This window comes from Oncorhynchus tshawytscha, linkage group LG04 (assembly GCF_018296145.1).
Source record: "Oncorhynchus tshawytscha isolate Ot180627B linkage group LG04, Otsh_v2.0, whole genome shotgun sequence".
NCBI classification, from domain to species: Eukaryota; Metazoa; Chordata; class Actinopteri; order Salmoniformes; family Salmonidae; genus Oncorhynchus; species Oncorhynchus tshawytscha.
This window is the reverse complement of record NC_056432.1, coordinates 20737276-20759127: the sequence shown is the minus strand read 5'-3', so window position 1 is coordinate 20759127 and position 21852 is coordinate 20737276. Positions and strand designations below refer to the sequence as shown.

General features: G+C 40.8%; 1 protein-coding gene across 2 annotated transcripts; it reads right to left on the bottom strand.

The window, feature by feature from the left end:
• Positions 1–1083: 1083 nt before the first annotated feature.
• On the bottom strand, positions 1084–21544 carry scarb2a (scavenger receptor class B, member 2a). Of its 2 annotated transcripts, XM_042320451.1 has the most exons (14): positions 21161–21544; positions 20990–21051; positions 14095–14252; positions 13566–13713; positions 12838–13032; positions 11445–11536; positions 10974–11093; positions 10317–10495; positions 8809–8927; positions 6949–7022; positions 6791–6842; positions 6423–6575; positions 5262–5309; positions 1084–4949 (listed from the first exon to the last, which is right to left on the bottom strand). In XM_042320451.1, the coding sequence occupies exons 2-14, from the start codon at positions 21011–21013 to the stop codon at positions 4812–4814; spliced, it is 1500 nt and encodes a 499-aa protein (XP_042176385.1). In that variant the 5' UTR covers positions 21014–21051; positions 21161–21544; the 3' UTR covers positions 1084–4811. The 2 variants fall into 2 exon arrangements, with proteins under 2 accessions (XP_042176385.1, XP_042176384.1); XM_042320450.1 differs by having other exon boundaries at positions 20990–21544.
• Positions 21545–21852: the final 308 nt, after the last annotated feature.

Below are 21852 nucleotides of genomic sequence, written 5' to 3'. Positions count from 1 at the left end.
CAGTGGAAACGCGTTCCCTGGAAGGATGAATCACACTTCACCATCTGGCAGTCAGACAGACGAATCTAGGTTTGGCGGATGCCAGGAGATCACTACCTTCCCCAATGCATAGTGTCAACAGTAAAGGTTTTCTTTATCTTTCTTATGGGGTAGATCAGCTTTAATATTGCAAATAGATTATAGCTTCCATCAATGTAATTGTCTGCATCATTTCCAATCCCCCATAGATTTTTTTTGCAAATGTGTGATAGATATATATATACACACACACATTTTTCACTAACCCTACCACCCCTCCCCAAATTGAGTAAACTAATGAACACTTAGGCTTCTACTTTCAGCTTTTACATACTTGTACATTTTACAGACACAATCTATTTTACAATAATAATCTGTAAAGTTTGGTGGAGGAGGAATAATGGTCTAGGGCTGTTTTTCATGGTTCGGCTTAGGCACCTTAGTTCCAGTTAAGGGACATTTTAACGCTACAGCATACAATGACATTCTAGACTACTTTGTGGCAACAGTTTGGGGAAGGCCCTTTCCTGTTTCAGCATGACAAATACCCTGTGCACAAAACAAGGTCCATACAGAAATGGCTTGTCGAGATCGGCGTGGAAGAACTTGACTGGCCTGCACAGAGCCCTGACCTCAACTCCATTGAACACCTTTTGGATGAATTGGAACGCAGAATGCGAACCAGGCCTAAATTGTCCAACATCAAGCCTAATTGTTGTTCATTAGTTTACTCCAATTAGGGGAGGTCATGGCTGAATGGAAGGAAGCAAGTCACCGCAGCACTGAGCCAACATCTAGTGGAACTCCTTCCCAGAAGAGTGGAGGCTGTTGTAGCAGCAAAGGGGGGAAACAAACTCCATATTAATGCCCATGATTTTGGAATGAGAGGTTCGACATGCAGGTGTCCACATACTTTTGGTCATGTAGTGTGTGAAGGCACCAACAAATACCACAAGCAGAGAAAATGTTAAACTACTACGGTCTCAATGTATTAAAAAGTAAAATTTTAGTATTTATCAGTAGTGTATTAAAAGCAAGCAAGACTGAAAAAATTAAGTCATCAACTGTATTCTTTGCATTCATTGCAAATGTATTTATTTTTGCAAATACACTAAAAATGTTTACAAAAGCATTGTATAAACATTTGTGCAGTGTAAATTAACTAAAAGTTATGGATTACTTTTGAAATAGTTTTGCACCAAACATGACGATTGTCACTTTCAGCAGCAAAAAAAAAATATATATCTCAGAAGTAACATGAAATGTCTGTTAGTCGGTGACTGAGAAACTTACACTCAATGACATGTGAACAGTATACAGTTGCTACACTGCTTAAAACAAAAATCAGTAATGTGAAAGTACATTGATGAAATAAAAGGATGTATGGCACCAGCGTTCTTCTTCCCTGAAGGAGGGCTTCATTCATCTATGGGTTAGATTGAGAGTACACCTCCCTTGTTCCTGTTCTGGCACCAAGGTAATCTCCCTACACATGTACACAGATAGTCAGCCTTCCAATTAATCACTCCAGTTTGACAAAACTGTGCATTAGCTGCACAAAAATAGGTCTACATTAGCTTATTATCCTACACACACATTCACAACCATCAAGGAATTCTCCCAGAACATTTGGGGACTTTGCTACCCTCACTGATGGATCAATATCTCACATTATGAACCAGCTTTACAAGATGTATTTTTCTGTGAGACAAACATTTCATGATACAAACTGAACAGGTGTGCGATAACCCCCGTTGAATATTAAAAAATAGACTGTACTTAGAAATGAAACACGACCACAAAAAACACACACTCGGGACAAATATAACAATGAACATATGGATACATAAATATTGTGTCAGATTAAAAAACTTTTATATAAAATTTTACATAACCTTGTATTGCTGCCTCAATACATAACTCAGTTTTTCCCCTTCACATTAGAGATGCAGTTTAACCCTTTGAAGTTCGCTTAATATTAATAATCCTTATCAAATTGTAAAAACTACATGTTTTGGCCTTGATGGGAGAAGCACATGACTCAAACACGGTTGTAAATACATTGCATTTGGAATGCATCCGAAACAGCAACTTATTCCCTATACAGTGCACTACCTTTGACCAGGGGGCACTACCTTTGACCAGAGCCTGTGGGCCCTGGTCAAAAGTAATGCATTGTAAACGATATAGGGTGCAATTCCAGACGCAGCCATAGTGTAGAAGGTAGGCAGACGGTGGTGGCGGCACAACCGTTATCTCTAAATAGAGTAAACACGAGCTGGAACCGATCTATGTAGGTTATCTTTGGTCAAGCACAGGGGAGCGAATGGACTTGAATGATTGGGTACAAAAGGTGAATGGGAGTAGTCAGTCAGACAGTGGTAAGCATTGGCTCAGGTGTATGCGTGTGTGCACGCACACGCAACACAGTTCAGGTTTAAGGTCTTATAGATTCAAGTCAATAAGGATGGTAAGATATACTGTGATGATTAAACAAGTAAGCAATACATGCACAAGGCCATGATTGCTTGTATATAGATTGAGCTGAAAAGGCCTACTGTTTATTGGTCCTTGACATATAATATAACCAGGACCAAAGTTTGAGTAGATGCCCAAAGCCATGTCTGACAAACGTCCTTAATTGCACAACCAAACTCATGCTTGAAAAGAAAAAAAAGATTAAATTTGTTTACTAGGGCATCCCATCTAGAACTCGAGTTTCCAGTTGAACAAACCCTATAATCACCCACAGAAACAAGTATTACAAATATCAAAATGATCCCAATATGGACAATTCCTCATGTTACAATGTGTTGCTATCTATAGTTATGTGCTAATCACAGTAAATGACAGCAAGCTTTGGGCATTGTATCCTGCTCAAATATTCTTCAATATTTAAAGAGTTGGTTCACAGAGACCAGACATAGCCATTTAGAAGTTGATACTGGTTTTTGTTGGAACAACCTTAAAACAGAATATGAGCATGGATGGCTCATCCATAGAAAAAATACAAGTCCATAGGTTATGGCAATTAATAGCAGCAATAATAGATACAAATAAAACAAATCATATTCAATGTACTGAAAAGCAAGTAACAAAGGCAAAGTGTCCATCTAGAATAACACCTCAGGAACCACATTGAAAAACAACTCTGGGGCAAACTACTGAAATACACAGAAGGACCCTTGCATTTTATATAACAACCAAAAAAATACAGGGCACGTTCTTTTTTTGGGGAAAGTGCAGGAATTTTCAAGTTGACAGTATTATGGCCTTAGTTCATTTTTTCCAGAAGCAACTGCCAAAAGGCTTGACACGACAGAGACTAGTGACCAAAATGGCCAAAAAAACCCATCAAAACATCAGACAAAGAGTGATTCAAGTGCCATGTTCGTCTGAATATCTACAGCTCCTTGGCAAGCCAGTTGACTCTGACATAACATGCACAGCAGAAGCGGTGTGCATGGCCCGATTGTTTATTCTACAATTCACCTGCGTTTTTTTTTTACGGCGCACCAGTCGATGTTTCTAACAGTGTTTCGTCTTTATGTGAAAACCTGGTCACCTTGTTATGAGGACTGTACTATCAATCCAATTTGTGCTTTCTCCAAGTATTGATGCAGACACACAAAGTGGGTCCACACTGATGTTAAAAAAATGGTGTCTTCGGCACACCTGTGACTACTTGCTGGATTAGGTCAGAGGTAGCCAGACATTTCCCCCTTACATATGTACAACTATTAAGATATCCAGCTTTTTATCATATCAACAAAGAAACACTGAAAATTGTAAGGCAGAAAGTAGGTTCAGGTCTCCCTTGTAAGTTTTGTGGGTATGTTTTTTTTCTTACAATTTCAATATGAGATGAAAGTTTAGGCCTTTCCTTAATGGGAAAGCAGCTATTTACTAATGCCTTATCTGAGGAAATCTGTCTCAAACTAGTGTTGGGGAAAAAGGGAACGGGAAAGGGGAAAAAAAAAAGAGCTAAATGTCTAGTTTCTCAGTTGTCATACTACACTGAGCCTGCGTCAAGAAAAATAGTCCCCCATAGTCCAATCAAAACAGGACACTGCATGGTAAGACATGCACACACAAACTGTCACAAATTCTATTTGATAACAACTTGGGTGTGCACTGATGGATTCATCCCTGGAAAATAAAATATATTATAAGTAGTCCATTTCTTTTTTCTTCAAAAAGGATATGCCAAGTACAGTTTTACTAGCAAAACCACTTATATTCTGAGTCAGTGAACACTCAGTTACAGGGAGAGAAGAATACCAGATGTTTTAATCTGGTGGCTGTTTGAGGTGACCTCACAAACACTGATCCAAAGAAATGTTTCAGGACCCTCTAGTCTTCATTAAATCAGGTGAAGACTACCCATCAGTCAGTAGAACGCTGATAGTGACTGCTCAGTGGTTGTTATTAATTAGTGAGAATACTGCCTAATTTGATACTTATTCCCTCGCAGAAAATACTCAAAAAAGCTTTGTCCTGGCTGTCCAAGTGTTCCTTCATGAACCCAGCACTGAGCCCAACAGAACAGAGACAGAAGTGACAGTAGTAGTAGTAGACAGGAGTTGTTGTTTTGCACTATGGCAGGCAGAAAGACCATGCTCAGCAGGATAGTCAAGAGCATCATTGAGATGAGCAGCATCTTGATTGACATGGACATTTATTGGGGTTGTTGCCCAAAAGTGAAAACCCCTGTCCGCACTGCAAAACCCTGCCTTGGTTATAATACCACGCCCAGGCTGCTCCGCCTGCCCGTCCACACACTGCAGCCTGCATCAACACTTCTGAGCCTCCACGGGAGACATGGCGATGTAGGAGCCGTTCCTCATTGGCTGGTTGGTATAGTTGTTTTCTGATGGTTCAACCTCTGGTTTGTCGCTGACTTGAGTGTAGGCCGTTTCATCTTTTGCCGTCTGAAGAGGGGAGGACATTTTGTAAACAACAAAGCAGAATTCAACCATGAAAACAAACATATAACATTTGTTTACAACTAAATCGGAAATGTATTGCAATGGTATATAAACTAATTGTGGATAATCATTCATTAATGTCACTGTACAAAACCAACAAACTCAAGATACTTTTCAACTTAATGAAGAAATACCACTATGAAGCAGGAATGTAAAATAAATGTATATATTAAACCTAAAGATATTGGATATTAAAATAAGCAAGAATTGCTAATAACTGAACGAAAATGACAAATGAGGCAAATTAAGACTTACAGTAAAAGAATGAAAAGCTTCAGTAAAATCAATACGTTTTACTTCATTCTAAAACAGAAAGGAAACAGGGGGGGGGGTTACAGAACATGTTAATCATAGCACGGTAACTATACAGTTCTTCAAAGCTGGAATCCTTAGTTGATACATTCATCTTATAAATGAATGATATAAACCCATTGATTTTGGAAAATATAACTTATGACTCATCAGCTTATTTCAACTGTCGTACCCCATCAGAACCCAAAATACAAGCTTGTGTTACTCCAATGTTTGTAAGCGGTGTAAATGTAAACAAACACTGAAGCCTCAAAACATGGTTAAAACTCTATTTTATATTGTCAATGGTCAGTCCTTGCATCCATGTCTGGTGGTTCTGTCAGTGGTTACATTTCTCCAGACTCATTCCTCAGCTTTTTAACAAAGCTGTGTTTTGGTATTGTTTGAATTAAGGATTATAGCTTTATTTGATATTCCAAGCTATGACATGTGAACTTCTACTAATATAACCCCCATCTATCCGAGTCACAACTGATGGGTGGGGAATGGGGTCGTGCAAATGGGGTCAGATGGACTAACCTAGACAAACACAGATAAGTGTTGAAAGTACCCTGGCTATCCTACAGAACTATTGTTACTAGAGTTCAGAGCACTCTTTGGCCTGTACGGTAGTGTAGCCTATACACAGTCATCATTGTGACGGTCTATCTGCCAACAGGGACTGCTAAATTAAGATCTATACTTCCTGTTTTGACCTCAGTTATTTAAAATTGTTAGAAAGGCCAGCAGCACTATAATTTCATACAGAGATTACAGAAGGCAGCACATGTTGACTATGTGAGGTTCCTCATGCACGGTGTTAACTTAACATGCAAGGAGATGGAGAACTCAGACACCAGACCACTGATGTTAATATAGAAGAATAAATTGTATATAAAACAGATCAAACATGCAAGAGCACAGTCAAAGCTAACATAAAACCTGTTGTATCAATGCACCATTCAATTCTAATCACTTAGACCATTCCTGGACAACAACTGACATATTGTGAGTGACGTGCACAATTTACACTATATTTTAGAGAAGCTTATGAATATTATTGCTACAAAAAAAACAGTTTGGGGTCTCCTGGTAATAAGCGCAGGGGTAGAGGACAGGTCTTACCTTCTTCTGGCGAGACCTGCAGACCAGGACGACTAGGACAATGAGCAGGATGGCTCCCATGCCCACGATGAGCAGAGGGAAGTTGGACACCAAGGTCACGATGAGCAGCAGGGTTCTCATCTGGGCAGCAGAGTCATCGTCAATAGTGGCCGTCTGGGGGAAGGTGGGGGAGGGTCACTAAGGTTATTAACCTGTCTTTACTATGTTGTTATTAACTGATCTTAATAATAGACTAGAGGGTTCTCTCTAGCTAAATATCTGGATTTCTGTCTAATACAACTTAATTTGATATGTCTTGGCTACACGTGAGGATGACTGAATTTCACAACATAAATTGGAGAGAGAGAAAGGGAGGAGATAAGTCTTACCTCATTGACAAACATGATGGGAAAAATGATCTCGTTTAGATGTTTGGTTTCGCTGTGGAAGAGAAAATGAAGTGAGGACTTGAGATTCAACAAAAGGCCTTTTCACTCAATTTGTATGAGGGATGAGTGTGGCAAACTGTTCAGATTGCTATACTTACGGGAAGCCTGGAACTCTGTTCAAAATTATATTGAGTTGGGCTCTCTTGCAAGCACGGATGGGAACCCCAGTGGTCTAAAAAACAAAATAAGGCTTTAAAATTAAGCAATAGAAACTTATTCAGTTAGAACATGCCCTTTCCAACATGGAGGAAGCAAAATGTTTATATTCCACTGGTACTGCATTAATTGACACATACAACATGTAATAGAGCTATTAAATACAGTATACACACAATGAGTGTATGTAAGTGTATAGGCCCCATAACTGATCCTGCATATTGGCCTCATCACTATACAGTGGGGCAAAAAAGTATTTAGTCAGCCACCAATTGTGCAAGTTCTCCCACTTAAAAAGATGAGGCCTGGAATTTTCGTCATAGGTACACTTCAACTATGACAGACAAAATGAGAAAAGAAAATCACATTGTAGGATTTTTAATGAATTTATTTGCAAATATTTGAAAATAAGTATTTGGTCAATAACAAAAGTTTCTCAATACTTTGTTATATACCCTTTGTTGGCAATGACAGAGGTCAAACGTTTTCTGTAACTCTTCACAAGGTTTTCACACACTGTTGCTGGTATTTTGGCCCATTCCTCCATGCAGATCTCCTCTAGAGCAGTGATGTTTTGGGGCTGTTGCTGGGCAACACGGACTTTCAACTCCCTCCAAAGATTTTCTATGGGGTTGAGATCTGGAGACTGGCTAGGCCACTCCAGGACTTTGAAATGCTTCTTACGAAGCCACTCCTTCGTTGCCTGGGCGGTGTGTTTGGGATCATTGTCATGCTGAAAGACCCAGCCACGTTTCATCTTCAATGCCCTTGCTGATGGGAGGTTTTCACTCAAAATCTCACGATACATGGCCCCATTCATTCTTTCCTTTACACGGTTCAGTCGTCCTTGTCCCTTTGCAGAAAAACAGCCCCAAAGCATGTTTCCACCCCCATGGTGTTCTTTGGATGCAACTCAGCATTCTTTGTCCTCCAAACACGACGAGTTGAGTTTTTACCAAAAAGTTCTGTTTTGGTTTCATCAGACCATATGACATTCTCCCAATCTTCTTCTGGATCATCCAAATGCTCTCTAGCAAACTTCAGACGGGCCTGGACATGTACTGGCTTAAGCAGGGGGACACGTCTGGCATTGCAGGATTTGAGTCCCTGGTGGCATAGTGTGTTACTGATGGTAGGCTTTGTTACTTTGGTCCCAGCTCTCCGCAGGTCATTCACTAGCCCCCCCCCGTGTGGTTCTGGGATTTTTGCTCACCGTTCTTGTGATCATTTTGATCCCACGGGGTGAGATCTTGCGTGGAGCCCCAGATCGAGTGAGATTGTCAATGGTCTTGTATGTCTTCCATTTCCTAATAATTGCTCCCACAGTTGATTTCTTCAAACCAAGCTGCTTACCTATTGCAGATTCAGTCTTCTGGTGTCCTTTGACAGCTCTTTGGTCTTGGCCATAATGGAGTTTGGAGTGTGACTGTTTGAGGTTGTGGACAGGTGTCTTTTATACTGATAACAAGTTCAAACCGGTGCCATTAATACAGGTAACGAGTGGAGGACAGAGGAGCCTCTTTAAAGAAGAAGTTACAGGTCTGTGAGAGCCAGAAATCTTGCTTGTTTGTAGGTGACCAAATACTTATTTTCCACCATAATTTGCAAATAAATTCATTAAAAATCCTACAATGTGATTTTCTGGATTTTTTTCTTCTCATTTGGTCTGTCATAGTTGAAGTGTACCTATGATGAAAATTACAGGCCTCTCATCTTTTTAAGTGGGAGAACTTGCACAATTGGTTGCCGACTAAATACTTTTTTGCCCCACTGTATATGGTAGATAAAATGTTTGTTCATACCGGGTTAAGGTCAAGGTAAGTTTCATGCTCCTCCTTGTTGGGGTGCAATCCATCAACAGCATTAATGTACTTGTCATCTGCCTGATAAAAGTGGGGGAACGACACCACGATAGGTGCACCTATGGACAAGATGAGGGAGATGGGAAAGAAACGCAATTTAAGAGAAAACACCACAAGCAACCTATATTACATCAAATAGCCCATGTCCTTATATTGGACTGCCATAAGAGAGGATTAGGCCAAACAAATTCCAATGTTTTAATATTGGGGCTCTAAAAGGGAAACATCAGATTGATAACGTGTGCTATCTGGTATTATTACCCAGGCATGGAGATAACGGAACAAATAGCAAAAATATGTGTCAAGTTCCTTCCTTGCCATCGGAAAGGCGGCCTGTACCGGACATGTTCTGATACAGTGAAATTATTTGTTTTTTTCAACCCATGACAAAGCGTTTCCTTTGAGGTCAGAATGACCATTATGAAGTTCCACAAGGTACTACTCATAGAGACATCATGTAATGTGTTCCAGTGTGGGAGCCAATAACCCTCACTAAGGAATATGAAAACTATTCAAACTGCTATATCTGACAAATGGAATTCAAACCACCACAGGGAATTAATAAAGGGTCCTATTCACCTATATTAATAAAGGGTCCTATTCACCTATATTAATAAAGGGTCCTATTCACCTATATTAATAAAGGGTCCTATTCACCTATATTAATAAAGTGTCCTATTCACCTATATTAATAAAGTGTCCTATTCACCTATATTAATAAAGTGTCCTATTCACCTATATTAATAAAGTGTCCTATTCACCTATATTAATAAAGGGTCCTATTCACCTATATTAATAAAGGGTCCTATTCACCTATATTAATAAAGGGTCCTATTCACCTATATTAATACAGGGTCCTATTCACCTATATTAATAAAGGGTCCTATTCACCTATATTAATAAAGGGTCCTATTCACCTATATTAATAAAGGGTCCTATTCACCTATACTGCAGCCCCAAGAGGATGCGGTTAGAACAGCCTCAAATCAATAGAACCATGATTTCAGCATTACGAACAGAGGAATAACTTTGCCCCGATTGTTGAACTAGCTCTGCACCACACTACGAAAGCGGATGTCTCTTAACAATATATCTATTTCCCTCACGAGACTTAAGGGTTAACGTAGTGCATTTATATGCCATGTGATTGTTTTATGAGGGGAAAGCCTTGAGATTACCTTTATCCTCAAATTCAAGTGTTTTATAGCCCTCATCCAGAGTTAATCATTCACCATCTACACTACTATAAAATCTGGATACTCAAACATGGACATTTCTGATATCTATTGGAGCTTGGATTGCAGCTAGAACTAGTTCGGGTTATTATTATTATTTTTTTTAAATCGGTCAAAAAACTAGGTTATGGGGTTAGTCAAAACAAACAGTGGGTATGTGGGGCACATATGTTATGCCAACCAGGGTTGTGACAGTAATTAACCATCTCTTACCTTCTCTGCAAACACTGACTTTTAGCACCCCGGTGCCGAGGCAGTCCCCAGCTGGCACACAGAAGCCGGCGTTAGTGGGGTTCTCCTCAGGACTCTGCAGGACGTCGTGGGGCGGGGCAAAACGGTAGGCTGGGATGCCCTTCACGTCCACGTCCTCAACATAACCCAGATGGATAGACCTAAACCCCAGAGGCAGGTAAGAACAAGGAGAAGGACACAAGCTGTGTAGGAGTTTCTCAGTTCACAAAACTTACAGCAGGAATTCAGTTCTACACATGTCATTTTGCAGAGGAGATTGTGAGGTCTGTGTTAACAAATGTGTCACCTACTGTGTGGAACATTGGGTGAATATGAGAAGACAAAGTACAACGGTCTCGATTGAGTCAAATCTCCATTTTATACTATGTGCCTCTTCTCCAGATTCTCCTCACGCATTATGGTGTTGGTTGGATCATGCCCAACTCACACCTGTTTACCACGGCCAGGGTGTGGCATCTTCTACAGTGGTTTACCAGTCCGATATGAATACGAGTCAGTCGTTTCTCGATCATTCTTGGCTGTCACCTAAACCACCGTCCCTCTCTGTACTGGCTGCTTTGACTGTAAACATATAATACAACTACAGACAATACAGATATGGAGATATGACTGACGTACCTGCAGAGGTCAGCCGCAAAGATGTACAGCAGCTCTTTCCTAGACAACAGAGGGTGGAACACACTGCCGTCCGTCCCGTTGATCATGTTGCTCTGGTTAGAGGACCACCATGACATTTCACTGTTGATAGGGGAAAGGTACGGGATATGTTAGACATCAAGAAGCTTTCGTTTACACAAGGTTGTTCTAAAACACGGCGGGGCCAAATACGGATTTCATTTCAAATGCCTGGAAGCGGTTTTCTATTTCTGATATTTAAATATAGGAATTTGCAATCTGCTCTGTCATGACAGGGAGCAAATGAGTTTATCCTTGGACTTTGAATACTTGATTTGGACAGATCCCAATTCATTCCTGTTCAATGAGTAAACCCAATGTCGCAGGGCAAGGACCAAAAAGAAAACTGCTGACATGAGAAATGCTTTTTGACAACCATGAAGGTAGAAAACAAAGGGAAATAAAGGACCTTACGTCAACCCGTTCCATGTGTCTATTCTGCCATATTCCATGTAGTCACGTTCGCCAGTCAGGAACACAAACTCTCCTTCATGAGTTCCATTTTTCTAGGAGGAGAGAGAAAGACAATAGTTCAGTTAGACTGTCATATCGAAAGGAATACATCCAACATCCAGGAGAACAGTGGACAGGTACAGAATTAGAAACAGCCACAGACTCTTGATAAGCAGAGGAAAAATAAGAACACCTTCCTCCAATGCTGTTAAAACGGTCATTTGGGAAGGAATTTCAATGTTTAAAGTGTCTGGTTGTCATTGTTGGAACTGTACTGACGGGGGATATTGTGCTATAGTGCCACTGCACTACTGTAGCCTGCCTATCCCGGTCTGTTTTTCCTTCTCATATTACAATTTTATAGGCAGCGGTAAGAGACTAGTTGACTAAAACGGTTGACAAATGCTTTGACAGTTGAGATTTTACAATTTATGTAAAATTCTACCCAACGTCTAGTTCTTTCAGAGGATTTCCAATTAATGCAGCATTATCTGGTTTGTGGAACCCGAGAAAACTATTCACATTGTTATTGCGGTAGGTGGAATAGCAGATGTGAGTCTCCAAAGTAGACACGAGTTTCCCCGAAAAAGGGTAAGTGAAGCAGCTTCATCAGCATTTTGTCATTTTCACTCATCATGTGATGACTCCACGAGACATCCTCCCGGGCCCTACCAACAGAGACATCCTCCCGGGCCCTACCAACAGAGACATCCTCCCGGGCCCTACCAACAGAGACATCCTCCCGGGCCCTACCAACAGAGACATCCTCCCGGGCCCTACCAACAGAGACATCCTCCCGGGCCCTACCAACAGAGACATCCTCCCGGGCCCTACCAACAGAGACATCCTCCCGGGCCCTACCAACAGAGACATCCTCCCGGGCCCTACCAACAGAGACATCCTCCCGGGCCCTACCAACAGAAACATCCTCCCGGGCCCTACCAACAGAGACATCCTCCCCTACCAACAGAAACATCCTCCCGGGCCCTACCAACAGAAACATCCTCCCGGACCAACAGAAACCTCCTCCCGGGCCCTACCAACAGAAACATCCTCCCGGGCCCTACCAACAGAAACATCCTCCCGGGCCCTACCAACAGAAACATCCTCCCGGGCCCTACCAACAGAAACATCCTCCCGGGCCCTACCAACAGAAACATCCTCCCGGGCCCTACCAACCACCTACTGGTTCAATGACTAAATGATTTCTAGTGCAATTTCACAACTTTTGGTTAAATCACAAATTTCAAGACTGGCCATTAGCTAAGGTTATAACTTTAGTGAATGACTGTATTCAGAAGTGTAATCTGATTAAACATATTTCAAGGTTTTACTAAACACAAACAGTGCCTACCTTCCACATCAGCCCAAACATCTCATCCACCTCTGGCCTAACGCTGTGGATTTTGGTGAGCAAAGGGTCCTTGAAGCCCCACAGCACCTCGTGGACGGTGCGGGTCATGAAGATCTCCACACCGATGGACTTCATATATATGGAGACGAAGGTACGCAGCAGGAAGGAGTAGGAGTTCAGCTCACTCATCACTGCCTGTAGAGGGAGAGGAAACAGAGAGAAGGGGATAGAGCTCACATTCTATCATACCACTAGTAACAAAATTATAAACAACGTTTCTAAGTCTATAGCTTTGGTTGCTGTCTAGATTCTGGTCTGGTTCTCATTAATGGAAATTGGATTACGTCCATGAAAGTGTCTGCTATAAAGTAAAAGGTTGGTAGGAACAAGACCCCAAGATGTCATAATACAGCATTTAGCATAATGCTTGGAAAGTCTACTGGAATGATGCAGTAAAGGAATGCCAATATAGGGTTACAGCGGTTATACTGGGAATCTTGAAAGGTTAAACTTAACCAAAACAGAAGAGGACACACTTGTGGAATAATTCACACCCTCATGTTTCTAAGTACTCAAACTGTATTGCACCACAGTTTATAACACACTATATTGCAGATACAACATGTCCATGGCAGCTAAGATACACTGCATAAGCGAAGACTGCACAAGTAAACCAAATGAAGAGGTAACAAGCAAGCAGAGGCCGAGAGGGACACATACTAACTCACCACAGCTGGGATGTTGACTGTCCTCAGAATGTCAACCTCTGGATTACCTCTGGACTTCTCTGGGACGAAGACAAAGCTTTTGGGATTCAGGGCATAAACCTTGGTTCCATTTTCAAGGAAAGTCACATTTTCCCTAGGTCTGTATTCCCTGTAATGGAAAGATGTGGATATGAGGATTAAGTCGGTCCACACAGATGTTCACATGGGGGTGAAAGACAAGTTCAAACAAGTCCAACAGCAGGTTCAGCAGCATGGAACCGCTTTCATTCAATAGGACTTTCCCAGGACCTGAATCACCAGCTTCCCATGATCAAACGAACAGATAATAAAACAAATACATTGTAAGCCGAATCTTAACTTGAGATGAGCACATGAAAAAACCTTCCATTGGCATCGATACATTATTTCCAATTAAGTTAAGTTATGACTCTGGATCTCAAGATAAGATTCATTCCTGTGTGAACTGAGCCCTGTGTGAACTGAGCCCTCCTAATTTCAAAGGACAACAGTGAGTGTGTTGTCAACCCACCTGTAAGTGTAAGGTCCAATCTGGGTGACCACTGCCTTTCCCCCTGCTAAGAACACTTCTGGATTGGTCACGTTGAAGAAGTAATACTCCATGTAGACTGGAGGCGGCGGGTTCTTCCATGACTCAAATACTCGGCTTGCCTCTGTCAAAGTCAATTCCTAAAAAAAAAAAATTGTTATAGAGAAACAGTTATTTAAGGATGGTCCAAAACAACAATGATCTCTCCAAGTGTAATCTGTTTAGGGTAGTACGTTTGAGGGATAGAAGGAGCGCTGGCCTAAAAAGCTATTTGAAACAGTAACCCCATTAATCTCTAAACTAAAGATATTTTGGCTTTCAAAAGCTATTTAATTTTTTATTTTAGCTGCACCACCCATCAACAACCCTTTCAGGTTATACCAGAAGAGAGCACACACTGCAAATAATGTAGCTAAGACAATGCCAGCACACCAAAACCCCAGGGGAAAACATAGGGGAATAACTGTCAGAAGAAAACCTGAGTGAAAACAGCAAAGGAGGTTTGGGTGAACCCCAGCAGGCTGATCAAGGGATATTTGCATTTTTCCTTAAATGACCACTCACCAAATTGGCAGCATGACAGTTTGAATAAACAATACGGAGTAGTTGCACTGTCCTATTGGTCATCATATGAATAGAGGGAAGTGGTTAAATGTGTTCAGATAAGTCCCTCAGACGACAGTAATACATGTAGGACTAAATTTGTCCTATTTTTGAAATGCGGCAATGATCAGATAAAAACAAGTTTACAGGTCAATTCTAGAGCTGCGAGGATACCAGTATCGCAATACTCATTAGTATCGTGGCAAGGAAACAAAATGGGTTTAACTTCCTTAGGTAAACAACCCTAACATTGCAAATGTAACAGTTTAACTTTAGTCCGTCACCTCGCCCCTAACCGGGGACCCTCTGCACACAGATAACAGTCACCCTCGAATCATCGTTACCTATCGCTCCACAAAAACCGCAGCCCTTGCAGAGCAAGGGGAACAACTACTTCAAGGTCTCAGAGCGAGTGACGTCACCGATTGAAATGCTATTAGCGCGCACTACCGCTAACTAGCTAGCCATTTCACATCGGTTACACAAACAAACATAATTATGTTATCATCCAGTCACATGCATTTATTATCTCACTATAGAACACAATATTTTACATACAGAAGGTTTTTGAAGGACCAAAGAGTTGTCTGCTTCTTGTTTTTATTTTTGCAATACTGGTATCATCCCAGCCCCAGTAAATTCCACCACAATTACACAACATTTTAAACACCATTAGTGTAAACTTTATTTAACTAGGCAAGTCAGTTAAGAACAAATTCTTATTTACAATGATGGCCTACCCAATCATGCATTCAATCATGTTTAACATTAGCCCACATTACAAATGTTTGACTGGAAAGACAATGGTTTAGACATTAATGGCTGTGTGTAGAGTTATTTTGAGGGGACAGCAAATTTACACTGTTATACAAGCTGTACACTCATACTTTACATTGTAGCAAAGTGTCATTTCTTCAGTGTTGTCACATGAAAAGATATACTCAAATATTTACAAAAATGAGGGGTGTACTCACTTTTGTGATATACTGTATATATAAAAAATGTTTGGTAAGGCTACTTAATAAGACAAAAACGAAAGGAGGATGGGTGGGCGTATAACGGAAATGTCGAATCTCATCACGGACAACTTTAGCATTTTAGCTAATTAACAACTTCTCAACTACTTACTACATTTTTTAAATCTACTTTGCAACTTCTTAGCATGTTAGCTAACCCTTCCCTCAAACCCTAAGCCCTAGCCTAGCTAACAGCCACAAGAAATTGGAATTTGTAACATCTTATAATATGTTATGAATTTGCAAAATGTAAGTATTGAAATTCGGAAGATATCATACAAATTGTCATTTAACATAAGAAATGGATGATGGACATCCACAAGTTAATACATACCATATGAAACGTAACATTTCATACTAAATGGAGCGTCTTGGATTTAGGTACAAAATAACACGAAATGCTCTGAGACCGGAGTAATTCAACTGCAATTAAAACAGATGAAGTGACATTCAACACTTTAATAAAATGAAGCGTGCTGGAACATGGTTGTCAAATTTAAAAAGAGAATGTTGGTTGATCCATAAGATACTGGTAAGTAATGTATGCCTACTGTATAGAGAAATCTGTAACAACAAACTTTACCATTCAAGGAGGGTATTTCTAACTTCAAGTGCGAAATGCCCCCCCCCCCTCGTCCTTTACATAAGGGGTTACTGATTGCTTTCTCTGTCCCTTGAGTAAAGTGAGGTGTACATGAGAAAGGCCTTTACCATTCAAACTGCTCACTCTCATCTTGAGGTCTCAGAGAAGCTCAGTTGCCGCTTTTAAGGTGTGGCTCAACACGGTTGCACAAACTCGTTTCCCGTTCAGACTTGATCTTTCAGTGTTTTCCAGTCATTGGGCCAATAGACTATCCATTTAAAAGTGTGTCCCGGAAGAACTATATATTTCATATGATATTTGGTGGCAAGAATTAAGCAGCGGTGGGCCACCGCTACTAAATGAATATAGGGGAAACTGGGTACATACTTCCTATGGAGTCCTAAATGATCTGATCATTTTGCCTCATACACACATTCTGACAAACACACTACACAACACAACTGTGCAGAAGGTCACCACTCACTAGCTAGAGCATTGAACTGGGGGCATGCTCCTCGGGGAAAACAGAAGCCTGTTGCTTCACTTCGACTCTAGTCAGTTTTAAACATATCTGAAATAGGCTGTTTCCAGCACAAGACATGAATCAACTCATCCAATAGCCCATTTCATGATGTACAGCAAAGTATGGAGGCTGTGGAGTCAAATATCGCTTCGCATGGAATAAAGATATCCCTGAGAACTCCTGAAATATATAACAAAATAGCATATTTGATCCCGAGAAGCCATTTCCCTTTAAGTTTTATTAGATCATTTGAGTCACCTGAAAGTTGTGAAAAGTCAAGCCATACTAAGCCAGCTATTCCAATCATGCGTGTTGTATTGGCTGCATTTAAAGTTAAAATCTGCAGTTGAAACAATTAAAGCAGTCACTCCGCCTGTTTTTGTAAAAAGCTGACGGGTGGGCCTGTAGAAATGTAACCATTCTCAAAATCATGGACAGATCTATGGATGCAAGGACTGACCATCCATGGCCTTACAATTATACTTTTACCCATGTGTTTTTAGTTTCCTGAGGGGGAATAGGCTTTGTCGTGCCCTCTTCATGACTGTCTTGGTGTGTTTGGACCATTCCAGTTTGTTGTTGATGTGGACACCAAGGAATTTGAAGCTCTCAACCTGCTCCACTACAGCCCCGTGGATGAGAACAGGGATGTGCTCGGTCCTCCTTTTCCTGTAGTCCACAATCATCTCCTTAGTCTCAATGTAACCAAGACTAACCAAATGGTTACCCGGACTATTTGCATTGTGTGCCTCCCCCCCAACCCCTCTTTTACGCTGCTGCTACTCTCTGTTCATCATATATGCAAAGTCACTTTAACCATACATGTATATACTACCTCAATAAGCCTGACTAACCGGTGTCTGTATAGAGCCTTGCTACTCATATTTTCAAGAGGTCTTTTTTACTGTTTTAATTCTTTACTTACACGTTTTTTTCTCCGCACTATTGGTTAGAGCCTGTAAGTAAAAATTTCACTGTAAGGTCTACACCTGTTGTAGTCGGCACACGTGACAAATAAACTTTGATTTGATGGTGTACAGTGTTTGTTTACAGACAACGGATTAAAATAAGCTTATATTTTAGATTGATGGGGTATGACAGTTTAACTAAAATCATGAGGCATTTATAAGTTACAGTACATTCAGAAAGTATTCAGATCCCTTGACTTCATCTACATTTTGTTACCTCGCAGCCTTATTCTAAAATGGATTACATTTCCCCCCCACTCAATACCCCATAATGACAACACAAAAACAGGTTGAGAATTTTATGCAAACATATTAGAATTAAGAAACTGAAAGTCACATTTACATAAGCATTCAGACCCTTTACTCAGTACTTCGGCAGCAATTACCCAAGAATACTCGCTGCAGGCTTGGCACACCTGTATTTGGGGGGTTTCTCCCATTCCTCTCTGTAGATCCTCTCAAGCTCTGTCGGGTTAGATTGAGAGGGTCGCTGCACAGCTATTTTCAGGTCTCTCCATAGATGTTCGATCAGGTTCAAGTCCGGGTTCTGGCTGGGCCTCAAGGACATCCAGAGACTTGTCCCGAAGCCACTCCTGTGTTGTCTTGGCTGTGAGCCTAGGGTCATTGTCCTGTTGGAATGTGAAACTTTACCCCAGTCTGAGGTGCTGAGCGCTCTGGAGCAGGTTTTCATCAAGGATCTCACTGACCTTTGCCGAGTTCATATTCCCTCAATCCTGACTAATCTCCCAGTCCCTGCCGCTGAAAAACATCCCCACAGCATGATGCTGCCACCACCATGCTTCACCGTAGGGATGGGGCCAGGCTTCCTCCAGATGTGACACTTGGCATTCAGGCCAAATAGTTAAATCTTTATTTCATCAGACCAGAGAATTTTGTTTCTCGCAGTCAGAGTCTTTAAGGTGCCTTTTGTGACCTTCTCCCCCAGCCAGCTCTAGGAAGAGTCTTGGTGGTTCCAAACTGTTGGAGGCCACTGTATTTGGGGACCTTCAATGCTGCAGACATTTTTTGGTAGCATTCACCAGATCTGTGCCTTGACACGTGTGTAGATTGATGAGGAAAGTTTATTTAATCAATTTTAGAATAAGGCTGTAACGTAACAAAATGTGGAAAACGTAATAGTCTGAATACTTTCCGAATGCACTGTATATTCTTCAGGAATCAATTGGTAGGCTATGTATTAGTCCAAATGGATGTAGCAACTATGGATTCTAGTTTTAAAGCCAAACACTGACTACATACACAAAAGGTGAGTGTGAGAAAACCACCACCAACATGTGATTCAGACTCATCCTCAGCAGTATGGTACCAAGTTTCACAATCAGTGATGTCTTTTGTTTTTATAAATCAAATTGAGTCCCTCTCAAACGGATACAATTCCCAAGAGAGACCGTTTCTGTGCTTCACTAACTTTTGGTAAAGTCAAGGCCTAGATTAGAAGAATTCCTGTGTTTAACACCCTTGAAAAAAAGTCTCTCAAAGGCTTCCATAGCTTTCATGTTTACGTAAATTTGCTCGTAAAAATGCTTCAAACCTTGATCTCACAAGCACAGGCAAGCAGGTACAAAGGGTTGAGGGCTTATCAATCTTATCTAAAATATATTTTTTTAAACTCACTATTTTTGTAGCTGGTGGTTGGGGATGGGTCACATGAAGAGTGGTAAGGATATTAAAACATAACCATCAGGTTCACTCAAAAATAAATGAAAACCTGACCTGTAACATCTGTGGGAGTTGTGGTTTGATAACCTTTCTCAAGACAATAATAAATGTTATTCAGTGTCATGTTTTGGGGCTGTTTTCCTGTTTATATGATGACAAACTGTTTGAATGAAAGTTGACAATAATTTAAATGTATGACATATGTTAACTTTTTTGGCAGGGGACAGCAGGTTGTTTTCCAGGCAGAGCAGTCCTCTAGACCTAGATCAGGCCAGGGCTGAAACAATGAAACAGATGAATGCTCACTGTTGTTTTATGATCCAGGAAAGTCGTTCTAAGAGCCGTTTTAGATAGTGGTACAGTTGTGGATGGACATTCATTCTTAATTTATCTATCATCTTTTCAGTCACCGGCAATATGTCCACATAAGACTCCTGCACTTTATTGAACTTAAAATACAGGTAGGCCGATTGACAACATCAGCAATATTTGTTTCATTTCATGATGTTATGTATTCTAGGTCCAGGGTGACACCATATCCCAAATAAACCCAGACCCAAAGTAATTTAACAGCGGCCACGAAACGAATGTTTATTTGTCTATCCTATGACTGAGTCTGACATTTTTGCTGAGGTGGGCATGGCACTTGAAGAAAGAGAGCTGCTCAGATGCGAGAGACGTTCAACCAGGTAAGCAAGAAGGATGAAAAGTGAAATGAGGAAGCGGGACTTAGCCTTCATGGTCTCTCTCCCTTCCCCCATCCATGCGCACGCACCTCCCCAGACCCTTCTCGGACGAGATTCCAACCCCTTACTGATAAACCACGAGGAAAGCTCTTATAATTTTAAATCCCATTCCCAAATAAATGAGATTGTGACAGACAGGTAAATGAGATGAATACCCCACAAATAAAGATGCAGCAGTACACTTGTATTTCAACTCATCTGTCAACCATTATGTATAATAAAGCAAATGAAGTGAGTGGGCTTTATTTTATTGTTGGAATAAAACAGGCTGCTTGCCTACAGTGCACCAATCCATGGTGATGATGATGTTACCGCAACGCGCTGTGACAGGAACATACCTGGCATTGTAAATCAGCCGGTGAGATTCAATCAGGCTATACATTGAGTTTAAATGCTGAACGCCTTGCAGAGCTGTTCAAGAGGGTTGAATCAATATTGCTGATTTACGAATGATACAATGTTGCTTTCCTACCACAAAAAAAAACATAATTGGTTGGTGGTAAAGCATGCAGCACTTGTAAATTGTCGACCTTGGAACGCATGCTGCACTGATTCATGTTGGGTGGGCGAATGACCGGAGATGCGGATTGAGCAAACAAATGCTGTAACGTTTTCTATCGAACATCATCACCTAATAACAAGGAATGGGAATGTGACTCCCCGTCTGCCGTTTAGTGCAAATACAACTAACAAATTAAAGCAACCAGCATATAAAACTATCAAATGTATGTTTGTCGTGGGAAAAAGTTGCAACTCACCTTTTTTAGCCGGTTGTGAATCATTGTTTGAAAGACTTGAGCCACCACCAAGGCGATCCCCACTATCAGTAGGTGGGCGCAGACAATTCCAGTAGCGTAAATTACACAGGATCTCCGAGTCATGATTCCAGCCAACTGTCAAACTAATTTGGCAAATGTGAAATTACTTACCAAATGACACTAACGATTATACTGTAGGTTCTGATCTTTTAGGGGTTATTTTACTCAAAAGGTGGCCGCTACTTCTCACTTTGCCTCTTACACTACAGCGAACCTCACTATACGAATTTCAAAATTGCTCGTTGATATGCATCTACTTGCAAACTGTCTTCGAAAATAAGAAATTCTGGTAGTTTCCTTTAGTGCTGTCATAGAACAATGTTCTTCTCTCCATTCAGCCGTTTTCCTAAGGAGAATCGACTGTGTTGTTCGAAGGCAGCGGGAGAAATAACAGTGCTGAGGACGGGCGCCAGACCTCCACTCCCTCCCTCACCAGATTCAAATGAAGTCGGTCATGCGAAGAGGTTCGTTTTGGTGTCTGCTGGGCGGTGGGTGTGTTAAAATGTAGCGTGCTTTCTGTGGCTGAGGTCACTGTTTTACTTTATAGCACCATAAACATAAGACGGCACAAACTACGATTTGCCCTTGATTTGATCTACCTTCATAGCGCTGTTTTATATTAGGATACATTCAACCAAGCAAAGATTTGAAAGTAAACTTGAGGTTCTGACGTAATTTGAGACCAATTCACTTTCATGTGTAACTATGCAAGTAATATTCTTTCAAGAGATAGCAGTGTATTTATTTGTTTTTATTTATATATAGATCAACAATTTACATTGTTACATCACACAAAACAGAAC

Excerpts from the sequence above, each read along its gene's own strand:
- scarb2a (XM_042320450.1), bottom strand. The coding sequence starts at position 21,112 with ATGACTCGGAGATCCTGTGTAATTTACGCTACTGGAATTGTCTGCGCC. Across the intron at positions 13,033-13,565 it reads CAGTCAACATCCCAGCTGTG|GCAGTGATGAGTGAGCTGAA; the intron begins GTGAGTTAGTAT and ends CTCCCTCTACAG. Across the intron at positions 4,950-5,261 it reads AAGCTTTTCATTCTTTTACT|ACGGCAAAAGATGAAACGGC; the intron begins GTAAGTCTTAAT and ends TCCCCTCTTCAG.